Genomic DNA, 13851 nt, shown 5'->3' on the forward strand with positions numbered 1-13851 from the left:
TTGACTCTCATGCATTTGATGAGGTCTCCTCACGGTCAAGTCACTTCTTCTCTAGTAGCCCATCTTGCCTTGAAATTTTTACAAGATCCTTCTTTTCTGTTGTCCTATGGTTTCTCTATGTGGTAGAATGAAGATCTTGAGGATAGCTTGCAACACCTTGAACTCTTGAAGTCTTCCAACGCTTTAAAAGTACCTTGAGTCCTCCTCCATGCATTTGAGGCGTCTCGATGATGGAGCTGGAATAGGTCGCCCTTGTCCTGGCTTGATCATTCTCCATCTTAAATTTGTTGACCTGCAAAACAAACAAAAGACGATTAAGAATACATGATATATTCATTCTAACATGACATATTCCATGTTAAATCATCAACAAGGCGGCATTAAGATCAACTCACTCAGGATCCTCTCCAGGGACAGGCCCTATAGTGAAATTTGCTTTGGACCCTTTGGAAGGGTCAGGAGCGATTTTTTGTCATTTTGCTCAATTTACCTCACATTTTCATCATTTCACAATCTTGAACTTAATCTTTCAAACCTCCTCCCATCATGATCACACAATTAGCCTCTTGCTTAGCTCAAACAAGGAGAAAAATATGGAGCTCAAAGGATTTCGCTCTGGACCCTTTGGAAGGGTCAGGAGCGAATTTCATGATTAAGACTCAATTCCATCACTTCCTTGCTCCAAATTGCTTTTCAAGGCAAGTATATTTTAATCTTCTCTCCACCAATGCCTTAGAAAATCAATTCTAGATCTCAAATGTGAGCAAATTAGATGTTTTTAAGAATTTCGCTCTGGACCCTTTGGAAGGGTCAGGAGCAAAATTCTTCCTTTAGGTTGAATTCCTCTTCTTCTTACTTCGTTTTACCTTGATTCTCACCTTTCAATCTCTTTCTCATGAAGGCAACACTTATTTGACCCCCAGAAGGCCTGAAAGGAGGATTTCGCTCTAGGCCTTGGCCAAGGACAGGACCTATAAGGAATTTCGCTCTGGACCCTTTGGAAGGGTCAGGAGCGAAATTCACACTTTAGGTCAAAATCTTTCATTTCCTTCACTTTCAATCACTTCTTAAGGCAAGAATATATCACTCCACTCTCAACCATGTCCAAGGAACTAAGATTTTGGTTTAATCAAGGAAGAAAATAGTGCTTATGGGAAATTTCGCTCTAGACCCTTTGGAAGGGTCAGGAGTGAAATTCGTCCTTTAGGTTGATTTCACACTTCTTTTCCTCTCAACTCACCTCCAACTTGACTTATCCAATCTCTTCTCACCATAATCAAGTCAATCTGCCATCTATTTAACTCGAAACAAGGTCTTTTTAATGCATTAGGCAAAATAGAGGGTCAAGTTGAGGATTTCGCTCTAGACCCTTTGGAAGGGTCAGGAGTGAAATTCTTCTTTTAGGTTGATTTTTACCACTTCATTGCCTTTAACTACCTTTCAAAGGCAAGTACCATCAAAGCCTTCCCAACCATGCCTTAGAAGTCAAAAAACTTGGTCATAACAAGGAGCAAATAGGGGTTATGGGAAATTTCGCTCTGGACCCTTTGGAAGGGTCAGGAGCGAAATTTGTCTTTGAGCTCATTTCACACCCCCTTTCTCTTTTCTTTGCCTTGGATCTAACTTCTCAAACCTTCTTCTATCATCATCAAGTCAACTTGCTCTCAAAGTGGTGTTTACTTCAAGGTTTTAGTGAGGAAATAAGGTCTCCCAAGAATTTCGCTCTCGACCCTTTGGAAGGGTCAGGAGCGAAATTCAAGTTTTAGGCTCAAATTGACTTCATCTCCACCCTTTCCTTATCAAAACAAGTGCTTGGCTCTCAAAAATGCATCGGACAAGGATTAGTTCATAGGTTTGGGCAAGGTAGAATGCCTTATGGAGAAATTCCCTCTGGACCCTTTGGAAGGGTCAGGAGCGAAATTTCTCTTCTAAGCTCAATTCACCTTCTCTTCCACTTGGCTTTGCCTTAGAATCAACCCTTGATCCATTTCCTTCCATAGTCTTGCAAACTTACCCAACCATCTAATGACTTGGTGAAATCTTAGGTCCTTGGGGAAATTTCGCTCTAGGCCCTTTGGAAGGGTCAGGAGCGAAATTTGTGAATTTGCCTTAGATACCACTCAAACATCCAAACTTCTACCTCAATCACATTGCTTTTACCTCTAACAAACCACCTTGAGGAGTTCCTGGCTCAAAAAAATGGATTACAAGGACATTTTAACCATTTCGCTCAAGTACCCCTGGAAGGACAGGACCTATCCTAGAATTTTGCTCTGGACCCTTTGGAAGAGTCATGAGTGAAATTGGTGTTTTGGGCCAAATTTTCTCATTTTCCCCTCAACTTTGCCCTTTGACTTGGTTGTTAGATCTTTCCTTCATCTTAATCAAGTCTATTTGCCTTCAAGGTGATATCAATTCAATGCTTTTGATGACAAATTAGGTCTTTTCCAAGGATTTCGCTCTGAACCCTTTGGAAGGGTCAGGAGCGAAGTTTGTCTTTTAGGCTCAAATCTTGACCTTTTCATCAAATCTCCAAGTCTAGGCTTGTCCAAGGTGTTTCCAAAGGATAAATAGGTCAGCTTCACTTCATCATTCATCAAGTGGACCCATCTCAAACCCTTAAAGATGATATTCACTCACAAAGCTTCATTGACTTCCTCAAACTCAAACAAGACATCACCTAGCAACAAGAGCAAAGCCTGACCTAGAGAAGGCTTTCACAAAGATCTTGACCTAGACCACCTACTGACCCACTTCAACTCTGACCCATTTCAACTTAAGCAGAGCCTGCTATCCTAATGATCTCTTTGGCAAATTTCACTGCAAAGACTAATAGTCAAGATCAGACAAACAAGCAAAATAAACAAACCCCAACAAGCAAAAAGTAGGGGTCCCCATTTGCAATGGGGCGATGTGTGAATATGTCACAACAGGATGTCAATGAATTAGAAATGCTTCATGCAGCTGGCACACAATGCAATACTCTGATATGTGATTGATAATCCAACCTCCTAAATTTGAAAAAAATTGCTTTGTTTCTTGCATTTGGATGCCAAGATCATGCTTTGATACCTCTTTTATTAAAAATTTCTGTACAAGAGAAGAATACAACAACAAATACTTAGAAGTACAATAGGAATTATTTGCTAATCCTCAATAATAATTAGCTACTTTGAGGGGGGCAATTTCCACAAGTCTTCAACAAAAATAGAATTTGCAATTTGATGATAATAAACTAACCATACCTCATATATATTAATGCCATGGTAATCATCTGAGCTGACTTAATTACCTATATTATGTTGTCATTGATGTCAATATGTTGGAGAGTGAACCGGCAATATGCTGAAATGTGAACCGGTACAATGTGGTGAACCGGTATATGTGCAAAGAAGTGAACAGGTATATTGAAGCTAAACAGTTGGCAAAGTGAACCAATATAGTGGTATAAACCGGTATATTGAGCAAGAGGTGAAGTGGTATGTTTGTCCAAGAGAACCGGTATGATGAAATGTGAATCGGCATATGGAATGTTCTCTATGAAGACTTAACATTATATGACTACCGGTTGGTAGTCTTAGCTTAAAGGTTTCCTGTTGAAGTGTTCCAAGCCTGTGTGACTCAACCGACGACATTGTGTGATGAGTTAGCATTGTAATGAAGATCCGATTGTGTTGCCACGTCAACTTGAGCGCCTGAAGGATCTTGCATGAAGGAGATCGATCCTATCTACCTCGGGAAGATGCGAAGTCTCTGTAAACGGTGGAGAACGCGTGATGGGTTACAAGCCGCCATGAAAGCGGTGAAGAATGAACGATGGAGAATGTCTTGGGATATGTTCAAGATTTTTGTATTCAAATGCAAAGTGTTCAATGGCCAAGATTGAACTGCCTGAATTGCTTAACCTAAATGTTTAGGGTTTAGGGTTTATGCTACCGACCTATCTGTTTCCTATAAGGTCAATGTTGTGCTTCTTTCTGAGGTTGTTGGCAAATGGTGTGTGTGTGTATCTAAGTGAAGAGATACGTGATTCTTTCCAGACCAGATGAGATAAGAGGATTGATTCCTGCATTGTGTGTGTGCAGAAGGAAGGAACTTAAGCGGATCTGCATTAGGCATTGAGTGCTATTATCAGATCATTGTAATACTTGTTGATCTTTAACCACTTCAATAGTTGGAAAATCCCTTAACCGGGTAGCTTTAATCATCTTGCTGTAAATCGTTTAACAGGGTGACTCAAACTAATTGAGTTCTTGAAATCCTCTAACAAGGTAACCTCTAACAGGGTTTAACCCTTAACCGGGTATTTAGCCATCCCTTAACCGGGTGATCCCTCACAAGATCGGTTCCTAGCAGAACCTGTTGTAACAGTCTTTAACCGGACTAGGCTCCTAACAGAGCGGACTTCTAAAGAGTTCAAAAGCAGCTTGTGGGTATTCATCCCCATCGTGGTTTTTCCCAGTTGGGTTTCCACGTGAAAAATCTGTGTCATGTGTAGTATTTTTCATGTGATGATTTAAGTGATTTATGTCTGAAGGTAAATCATTCTGAGCTAGTTGTTATTATATTTCTGATGATAGATTACCTATTCATGCATAAGGGTGAAATGGAAGTGTAGTATTAAGTTGAGTGGAAAGTTAAGTGATTAACCGGTTAATGCTTGTCACAGTCATTCTTAGCTTTACCGGTTGCACTTTGTTTCAGATCGTTAGTACTGTCTATCAGACATTTGCAGTGTTTGCAGTCAAACCGGTTCGGGAAAAGAATTTGTGACTGTACTGATTCACCCCCCCCTCTCAGTACCGGTTTGGTACTTATTGTTCATCATTGAGTTATCAATTAGTATCAGAGCATCCTCTAGGTCCTCTGTGTTGTAAGCTTAACCGCTTGAGGGAAAGATCCTATTGTAATGATGAAGAGAGAAGGTCCAAAGTTCAACAGAGATAACTTTAAAATTTGGAAGGACAGAATGAAGATTTACATTAGAAGCATGGGTGCTCAACACTGGAGGTATATTGAGAATGTTTTTGTTATTCCTACCGGTACGCTCACCGATGATCAAAAGAGAGAAATACAGGAGAATGGGCAAGTCATGGAAGCCCTAATCAGCAGCTTATCTGACATTGAGTTTATTGATGTCTAGGATAAAGATAATCCCAAAGAAGTATGGGACACTCTTGAGAATATCTATGGCGGTGATGAGCATGTAAAACAAGCTAAGGAAGAAAGCCTTAGAGGGAAGTGTGAAGACATGCGGATGGTTGAAGGTGAGATCATTCAACAATATGGAATAAGGATCAAAATTGTTGTTGGAGATATCAAGAGCGCAAGTGGTAAAATGGAAGATTCCACTGTGGTAAGCAAAGTTCTGAGATCCTTATTACCGGTCTATGCAATAAGGGTTGCTGCTATTCAGGAGTTGTGATCAATAGACAAGACTAAGGTATCCCTAGACTCCATCATTGCAAAGTTGACAGCCTATGAGCTAAATAGTTTTGATGGCAGTGTTCAAAAGACTGAATCAGCCTTGAGAGCTTTTGTTGTACCATCCAGAAAAGGAAAAGAAGCAAGCACTAGTGGTGAACCAAGGTAGAGCAGAGAAATGGATGATAAGGAGATCCTGATGGAATTTGAAGCTCTTCTTGCCAGGAAACTTTCTAAAGGAACCGGTAAATACAAAGGTAAGCTCCCTTTGAAATGCTTTTCTTGTAATCGGATAGGACATATTGCTATAAACTGTCCTAATGGTGACAGCAAGGACAAACTGGAGAGGTTCAAGAAATTCAAAGGAGGAAACCGGAGAAACTGTTTTGTTGCAGTTGATGAAGGTGTCACAGATGAGGAATCAAAAGATGAAGAGAATGAAGATATTGTGTTTGTTGCAGTAAAGGAAGATGTGTCAGACAAGAAGGCTCTTGTCTCTCGCTTTGATAATTCCAATGAGTTGATCATTGATAATGGCTGTTCTCACCATATGACCGGTGACCGGAGCAAGTTTCTATCTTTGGAAGAATATGATGGTGGTGTGGTTTGCTTTGGTAATGATGCACCATGTATGGTGAAAGGAAGAGGGTCCATCTCTTTGAATGGAAAGAGCAGTGCCGACAATGTGTATTGGGTGGAAGGTCTCAGACACAATCTATTGAGTGTTGCCCAACTGAATGACAGTGGACTCACTCTGGAATTCAAAAATGGAGCGTGCAAAATCAAAACAAAGAATGGTGAATTGATGGCCACCGGTATGCAGACCAAAGGTGACTTATTTCAGCTGAATGCAAATGTAAGTACATGTCTTATGGCTAAATTTGATGATAGCTGGATATAGCATAGGAGACTCTGCCATGTAAACTTTGATAACATTGTGAAAGCCAGTAAGACCAAGGCAGTCAGAGGATTGCTGGTGCTGAGCAAACCGGAAAATCCTGTGCAGAGAATATCAACTGGGGAAAATGTCTTGCTCAACTTTCAAAGGTAAATCTTTCATATCAGACAATTTACTTGATCTTGTGCATACTGATTTGTGTGGTCCTATGAAAACTAGGAGTGTGTAGGGAGATAGTTATTTTATGATTCTTACAGATGATTGCTCAAGAATGATGCGGGTCACATTCTTGAAGGACAAGTCTGAAGCCTTTGGAAAGTTCAAAGCTTTCAGAGCATTGGTAGAAAAGGAAAGTGGTAGAAGAATCAAATGCCTTAGAACGGATCAAGGAGGGGAATTCACTTCCGGTGAATTCAACAAATATTGTGAAGAGAATGGTATCAAGAGGCAACTGTCTGCCCCCCGAACTCCACAGCAGAATGGCTTAGCAGAGAGAAACAACCGAACTGTGGTTGAAGCAGCTAGAACTATGTTGATCCAAGGAAAAGTTGCTCACACTTTTTGGAGAGAAGCAGTGAGCACTGCAGTATACACAATAAACCGGGTACTCATCAAGAAAGGAAAGGATAAGACTCCTTATGAGTATTGGACTGGTAAGACACCAGTGGTAAGCTACTATAGAATGTTTGGTAGCAGATGTTATATCAAGAGAAGTGAACATCCGAGCAAGTTCGATGCAAAATGTGATGAAGGAATATTCCTAGGATATTCCACCAAGAGCAAAGCTCTCAAATGTTTCAACAATAGGACTCGTAGAATTGTTGAAAGCATCAATGTTAGAGTTGATGAAAATTCTGGAAAACCTGAGGAAACCGACAGTAAGCAAGTAAGAGATGAACCGGTAGTAACCTTCTGGGAACCGGTTGCTAATCAGCCAAGTACCGGTAACAGTGTTCCTACACTGGTAGATGTTGATGTTGATGAAGATGAGGATGAAGAAGAAAAGCAGGAGGAATCAGTCAAGAGCATTCCTTGATATGCCAAACTAAATCATGATCCAAAGTAGATCATAGGAGATAAGGATGCAGGAATCCTTACAAGAAGAAAGGTCAGAGAGAATTCTTGTATGATCTCTGAATTTGAGCCTAAATCATTCAAAGAGGCACATAAAGATGAAGACTGGATCGAGGCAATGGAGGAGGAACTTGACCAGATAGAGAAGAATGGTACATGGTCTTTGGTACCCAGACCGGAACATAAAAATGTCATTGGTACCAAATGGGTTTTTCAGAAACAAGCTGAATGAGGATGGCACAGTGGTAAGGAACAAAGCCAGAATAGTATGTAAAGGATATGCTCAAGAAGAAGGAGAAGACTATGGAGAAATCTTTGCCCCAGTAGCCAGATTGGAAGGAGTTCGTATGCTTCTTGCATATGCAGATTTTAAAGGATTCAAGGTATACCAAATGGATGTAAAATCTGCATTCCTAAATGGAATACTTGAAGAATAGGTGTATATAGAGCAACCAGATGGGTTTGCCCTATCAGAAGACAGTGACATGGTGTGTAGGCTACATAAAGCCTTGTATGGACTAAAGCAGGCACCTAGAGCATGGTATGAATGCTTGCACTCCCATCTTGTGAAGATTGGATTTGAAAGAACAAGTGAAGATAGCAATATCTACTTGAAATCAGAAGAAGATCAGATTCTGCTCTGTGAAGTATTTGTTGATGACATCATCTTTGGAGGTGATGACAAGATGAGTCATGAATTTGCTGATGAGATGAAAAAGGAGTTTGAAATGTCACTCATAGGGGAGATTAAGTTCTTCATTGGACTACAGATTCAACAAATGAAAGATGAAATCTTTATTACTCAGTCCAAGTATGTCAAAGAGGTGTTGAAGACCTTTGGCATGGAAGATAGTAAACCGGTTGGTACACCAATGGTGATCGGTTGTAAGCTATCAAAAGAAGATGACTCAGCGGTGGTAAATTAGAAGGATTACCGATCAATGATTGGTAAGTTGCATTATGTTGTGCATAGCAGACCGAACATTGCACATGCAGTGGGTATTACCGCTCGGTTTCAGCAAAGCCCTAGAGAATCCCACTTGGTAGCAGTCAAGCGGATTCTTAGATATCTAAAAGGAACTATTGACTATGGGTTATGGTATCCATACAATAATTGATTTCAACCTGAAAGTGTTCATAGATGCTAATTGGGCTGGTAATGTAGATGATCGGAAGAGCACAACCGGTGGTGCATTCTTTCTCGGTGGTAGACTGGTCTCATAGATGAGTAAAAAGCAGAGTTGTATCTCTCAGTCTACAGCAGAAGTGGAGTATGTTGCAACTTTTATGAACTGCACCCAGACTATTTGGATGAAGCATGTATTGAATGGCTTCAAAGTTCCTGTATTTGAACCGGTAAGCATATTTTGTGATAATACAAGTGCAATTAACATTTCCAAGAATCCGGTTTTGTATGCTAGAACCAAGCACTTTGAGCTCAAGTATCATTTCTTCAGGGAGAAGGTTCAGAACAAGGAGGTTGTGTTGGAACATGTTTCCAATAAGGAGCAGTTAGCAGACATATTCACCAAGCCTCTACCAAAGGCTATATTTACCTATTTGAGAGGTGAATTAGGGGTGCTGCCCCTTCAAGAGGTGAACTGAAAGTATGTACTCCACATCAGTCAGGTATTGCAATGTCCAAATTTTTCCAGATTGATGTGTTGAAGGATGCTACTCCTCAGGGGGAGCAGCATAGTGGAATAGGAAAGCTTGTGCCTCCACTTTGGCATTGTTGTCAAAAGGGGAGAAGATGTGAAGCGGAGAAGATATCTGCAGCAATGGAGAGAAGATGTGATGCAGAAAGAGAGATCTTTGTATATTGCCATCAATGCCAAAGGGGGAGATTGTTGGCATTTGTGTTGAGTATGTTGACATGATGATATTATGTTGTTATTGATGTCAATATGTTGGAGAGTGAACCGACAATATGCTAAAATGTGAACCGGTACAATGTGGTGAACCGGTATATGTGCAAAGAAGTGAATAGGTATATTGAAGCTAAACAGTTGGCAAAGTGAACCGGTATAGTGGTATAAACCGGTATATTGAGCAATAGGTGAAGTGGTATGTTTGTCCAAGAGAACCGATATGATGAAATGTGAATCGGCATATGGAATGTTCTCTATGAAGACTTAACATGATATGACTACCGGTTGGTAGTCTTAGCTTAAGGGTTTCCGGTTGAAGTGTTCCAAGCTTGTGTGACTCAACCGACGACATTGTGTGATGAGTTAGCATTGTAATGAAGATCCGATCGTGTTGCCACGTTAGCTTGAGCGCGTAAAGGATCTTGCATGAAGGAGATCGATCCTATCTACCTCGGGAATATGCGAAGTCTCTGTAAACGGTGGAGAACGCGTGATGGGTTACAAGCCGCCATGAAAGCAGTGAAGAATGAACGATGGAGAATGTCTTGGGATATGTTCAAGACTTTTGTATTTAAATGCAAAGTGTTCAATGGCCAGGATTGAACCGCCTGAATTGCTTAACTTAAATGTTTAGGGTTTAGGGTTTATGCTACCGACCTATCTGTTTCCTATAAGGTCGATGTTGTGCTTCTTTCTGAGGTTGTTGGCAAATGGTGTGTGTGTGTATCTAAGTGAAGAGATACGTGATTCTTGCCAGACTAGATGAGATAAGAGGATTGATTCCTGCATTGTGTGTGCAAAAGGAAGAAACTTAAGCAGATCTGCATTAGGCATTGAGTGCTATTATCAGATCATTGTAATACCTGTTGATCTTTAACCACTTCAACAGTTGGAAAATCCCTTAACCGGGTAGCTTTAATCAGCTTGCTATAAATCCTTTAACAGGGTGACTCAAACTAATTGAGTTCTTGAAATTCTCTAACAAGGTAACCTCTAATAGGGTTTAACCCTTAACCGGGTATTTAGCCATCCCTTAACTGGGTGATCCCTAACAGGATCGGTTCCTAGCAGAACCTGTTGTAACAGTCTTTAACCGGACTAGGCTCCTAACAAAGTGGACTTCTAAAGAGTTCAAAAGCAGCTTGTGGGTATTCATCCCCACCGTGGTTTTTCCGAGTTGGGTTTCCACGTGAAAAATCTGTGTCATGTGTAGTATTTTTCATGTGATGATTTAAGTGATTTGTGTCCGAAGGTAAATCATGCTGAGCTAGCTGTTATTATATTTCTGATGATAGATTACCTTTTCATGCATAAGGGTGAAATGGAAGTGTAGTATTAAGTTGAGTGGAAAGTTAAGTGATTAACTGGTTAATGCTTGTCACGGTCATTCTTAGCTTTACCGGTTGCACTCTGTTTCAGACCGGTATTACTGTCTCTCAGACATTTGCAGTGTTTGCAGTCAAACCGGTTCGGGAAAAGAATTTGTGATTGTATTGATTCAACCCCCCCCCCTCTCAGTACCATTTTGGTACTTATTGTTCATCATTGAGTTATCAATATCGCCATGCATGCTATAGTTTAAGGGTGTGGCATTGCCCTAGCTGGAGACCTAAAACATAGGTTTCCTTTAAGTTTGTTTGTACCACATAGAATTACATAGAACTGAAACTAATGTAATTATAGATTTAGTAAAAGGTTGTAAAAGGTTAAGGTAGTTTTTCAGGTCTCATCCTAGGCAGAAAGTTTGTTGTATGAGATCTCTTGTGGGAGCAATGGAACTCTACATTTTACATGTGCATCTGTCTGCGTTTGTGTTTGGCCATAATTTTCTTATGATAGTTTGAATTTCAATTAACATAACTCAAAATCTGTCGCAAGCCTCTTACAACTAATTAGAAATTTGCAATGTTAGTTCTTAGAAAAATGTATTATGTTTCTTATTTTCTTGTATGGTTTATCTGAAATATTGTCATTTGATTGCTGAAGGAATGTGTAGACTGAATGTTGTAGTACTTAAGAAAATGTATTATCTTTCTTATTTTGTTGTATGGTTTATCTCAAATGTTGTGTCATTTGATTGCTGAAGGAATGTGTGGACTGAATGTTATTTCTGGACTTAAAATATTGTGGCTGGAGTTTTTGGCTCTCCAAGTTGTTTTTAAGATTTTAAAAATCTACCTGATAATATTTAGAGATACAAAACTATCTGCCTGTGAAGGAATTAGCGTTTCATTTTTGGTGCAATTTTATGTCTTTGTAGGAAACTAATTTTAGCCTGCCATTAAATTTTTCTGTATAGGTTGCACCTGAAGGTAAGAGCCTCGTAACGTCCAATGCATCTTGTGGTGATGTCTGGACTGAATACCAGGAAATGAGCTGGGAGAGCATCAAGGCCATTGCTGAACATAAATTATATACAGCAGGAAGTGTCTTAGATCTACTACACTTTGTTGCTCCAAAGTTGATGCAACGTGGAGATGATCATTTTTCTTATGGTGTTGCTGAAAATTTGGATGATCCAAAATATGAACATTATAAATATTGGTCTAATCCACTCGAGACAAAGTAAGTGTTTACGCTCCTAACTTGTATGATACGATCTGGCTTCCATAATCAAATTGACAACAGTCCTGCTTTGGCAATTCTCAGTTTATGTAGTGTGGTGCACATTATTTGCATCAAATCAGTTAAACTGTATAACAATTAGAGTTGATTTGGTTATTTTCCTTTCGTACTTTTATTTAACAACTTTATTATGCTACTTGCTCTCAAGATTCATTATTTTAATTGTTTTTGAGTAATTTTCATCTGGCAAATTTTGCTGCAGATTGCCAAATGCTCCAGACATGGAAATTTTCTCCTTGTATGGAGTTGGCATCCCTACAGAACGATCGTATGTGTACAAATTGTCACCTTCTGCTGACACGTGCTACATACCATTTCAAATTGACAGTTCAGCTGAAGGGGGGAATGCAGGCAGTTGCCTGAAAGGTGGTGTATACTTAGCCGAAGGCGATGAAACTGTGCCAACACTTAGTGCTGGGTTCATGTGTGCTAAAGGTTGGCGTGGACAGACTAGATTCAATCCTTCAGGTATGGCAACCTATGTAAGGGAGTATTTACATGCCCCACCTGCAAACTTGTTGGAAGGTCGTGGTACCCAGAGTGGTGCTCATGTTGATATTATGGGGAATTTTGCCTTGATAGAGGACATTATAAGAGTAGCTGCAGGTGCAAAGGGGAAAGACTTAGGAGGAGATCAGGTGTATTCTGATATTTTCAAATGGTCTGAGAAGATCAAACTGAAGCTATAAATATTAACATGAGTATTCTGCCATTTTTTATTCATGGATAAATTGCGAATTTGGAAATATTGCTGTAGTGTTAATGCATTGGAAACATGAAGTCATAATGAACAGTCCTGGCTCTAATTTCAGGGATTGTTTATTGGGATTGATGTAATTTTTGGCATATTGCAAATGTATAGAAGGAAGATTTTAAAACTTTTCCTTGGTTTGACGGTTATCACTTCATCCATTAAAGGTAACACACTATTTTCATGGGAGCTGACTTCTGAATATAATATTCAAGTATTATGGTACATAGAACCAGGTTAATTTCGTTTATGCTTATTATGGCAGATGCATATAACCATTGGTAAACCCCTTTGAATTTTAAAAAAAATCTCTTTGCTGGTTGGCTTAGATGCTACAATGGAGGGGGAGGGGAATCTCTTCCATCAAATTCACATAGGACTTGCACCTGGCACAGTCCTTTAGCTTAGATGTCACGATGTAGGGGTAATTCTTCTGTTAAATTTTCCTAGTAGTTGTCATCTGGTCTTGTTCATTGGGGTATGCCACACCCAAATGGCTTACCACTTGGAACTCTTCCCATTTGACAATAAACCTCACTGTTATCAAGAATCATTGAAATTAGTTTGTTTTGGTAAGTAAAACTTTCTTTTTCATCCAGTATCATAAAGACCCATAAAGTCTAACGATGTATCAGTGCCTATTCAAAGCATGGTGCAATGAGATTTTAGACAGTACAGAGCAAATTGATCATGAAAATATTACAAGGCCCCTTAAATTGGGAACTTCATAACCCTACTTAAGATGTTTGTCTCCTTTAGCAGCTTATCGACACAACTCTGAAAGCTATTAAAAATATTCAGAAATAAAAAATCAAAGAGGTGTGTGATCCTACACCACTTTTCCCCATCAAAATCACATAAGCCCCAAAACTTTATTCTGAGATTCTTTTGATCTGGAGGAAATCCTTTGAAATGTTCCTTCTTCTCATTAAAGTATATCAGGATCCCTTCCCATAGCAGGGTCATCTGATACAATTGGGGATGAATTTGGGAGACCTTTTGCACGAGGAGTCACTAGAGAGGATAAACCATAAGAATACGAGTCTGATGTTTTACATTGCCTGAAAGGCAGATTGGGGGCAGAAAGAGCATTTATCATCTTTGCGAGTTGTTTTGCAAGAAGCGTAGGATGGTTGTTTGCTCCTCCATCATCAGAGCCCCAATACACTTCTCCACGTGAGCTTTTTAATTTCATGGTCGATGTTCTT

At 39.7% G+C, this 13851-nt stretch overlaps 1 protein-coding gene across 1 annotated transcript in view; it reads left to right on the forward strand.

Annotated features, from left to right (window-relative positions):
- LOC131069543 (phospholipid:diacylglycerol acyltransferase 1) overlaps nt 1-12774 on the forward strand; it is a 188216-nt gene extending 175442 nt beyond the window's left edge. Inside the window, exons 5-6 of the mRNA XM_058005034.2 lie at nt 11567-11832; nt 12095-12774. Coding sequence (XP_057861017.1) covers nt 11567-11832; nt 12095-12581 — 753 coding nt within the window. The 3' untranslated portion in view covers nt 12582-12774. The remainder of the gene's footprint in view (nt 1-11566; nt 11833-12094) is intronic.
- The last annotated feature ends 1077 nt before the right edge of the window (nt 12775-13851 follow it).

The sequence above is a fragment of the Cryptomeria japonica genome, chromosome 2 (genome assembly GCF_030272615.1).
Source record: "Cryptomeria japonica chromosome 2, Sugi_1.0, whole genome shotgun sequence".
NCBI lineage: Eukaryota > Viridiplantae > Streptophyta > Pinopsida > Cupressales > Cupressaceae > Cryptomeria > Cryptomeria japonica.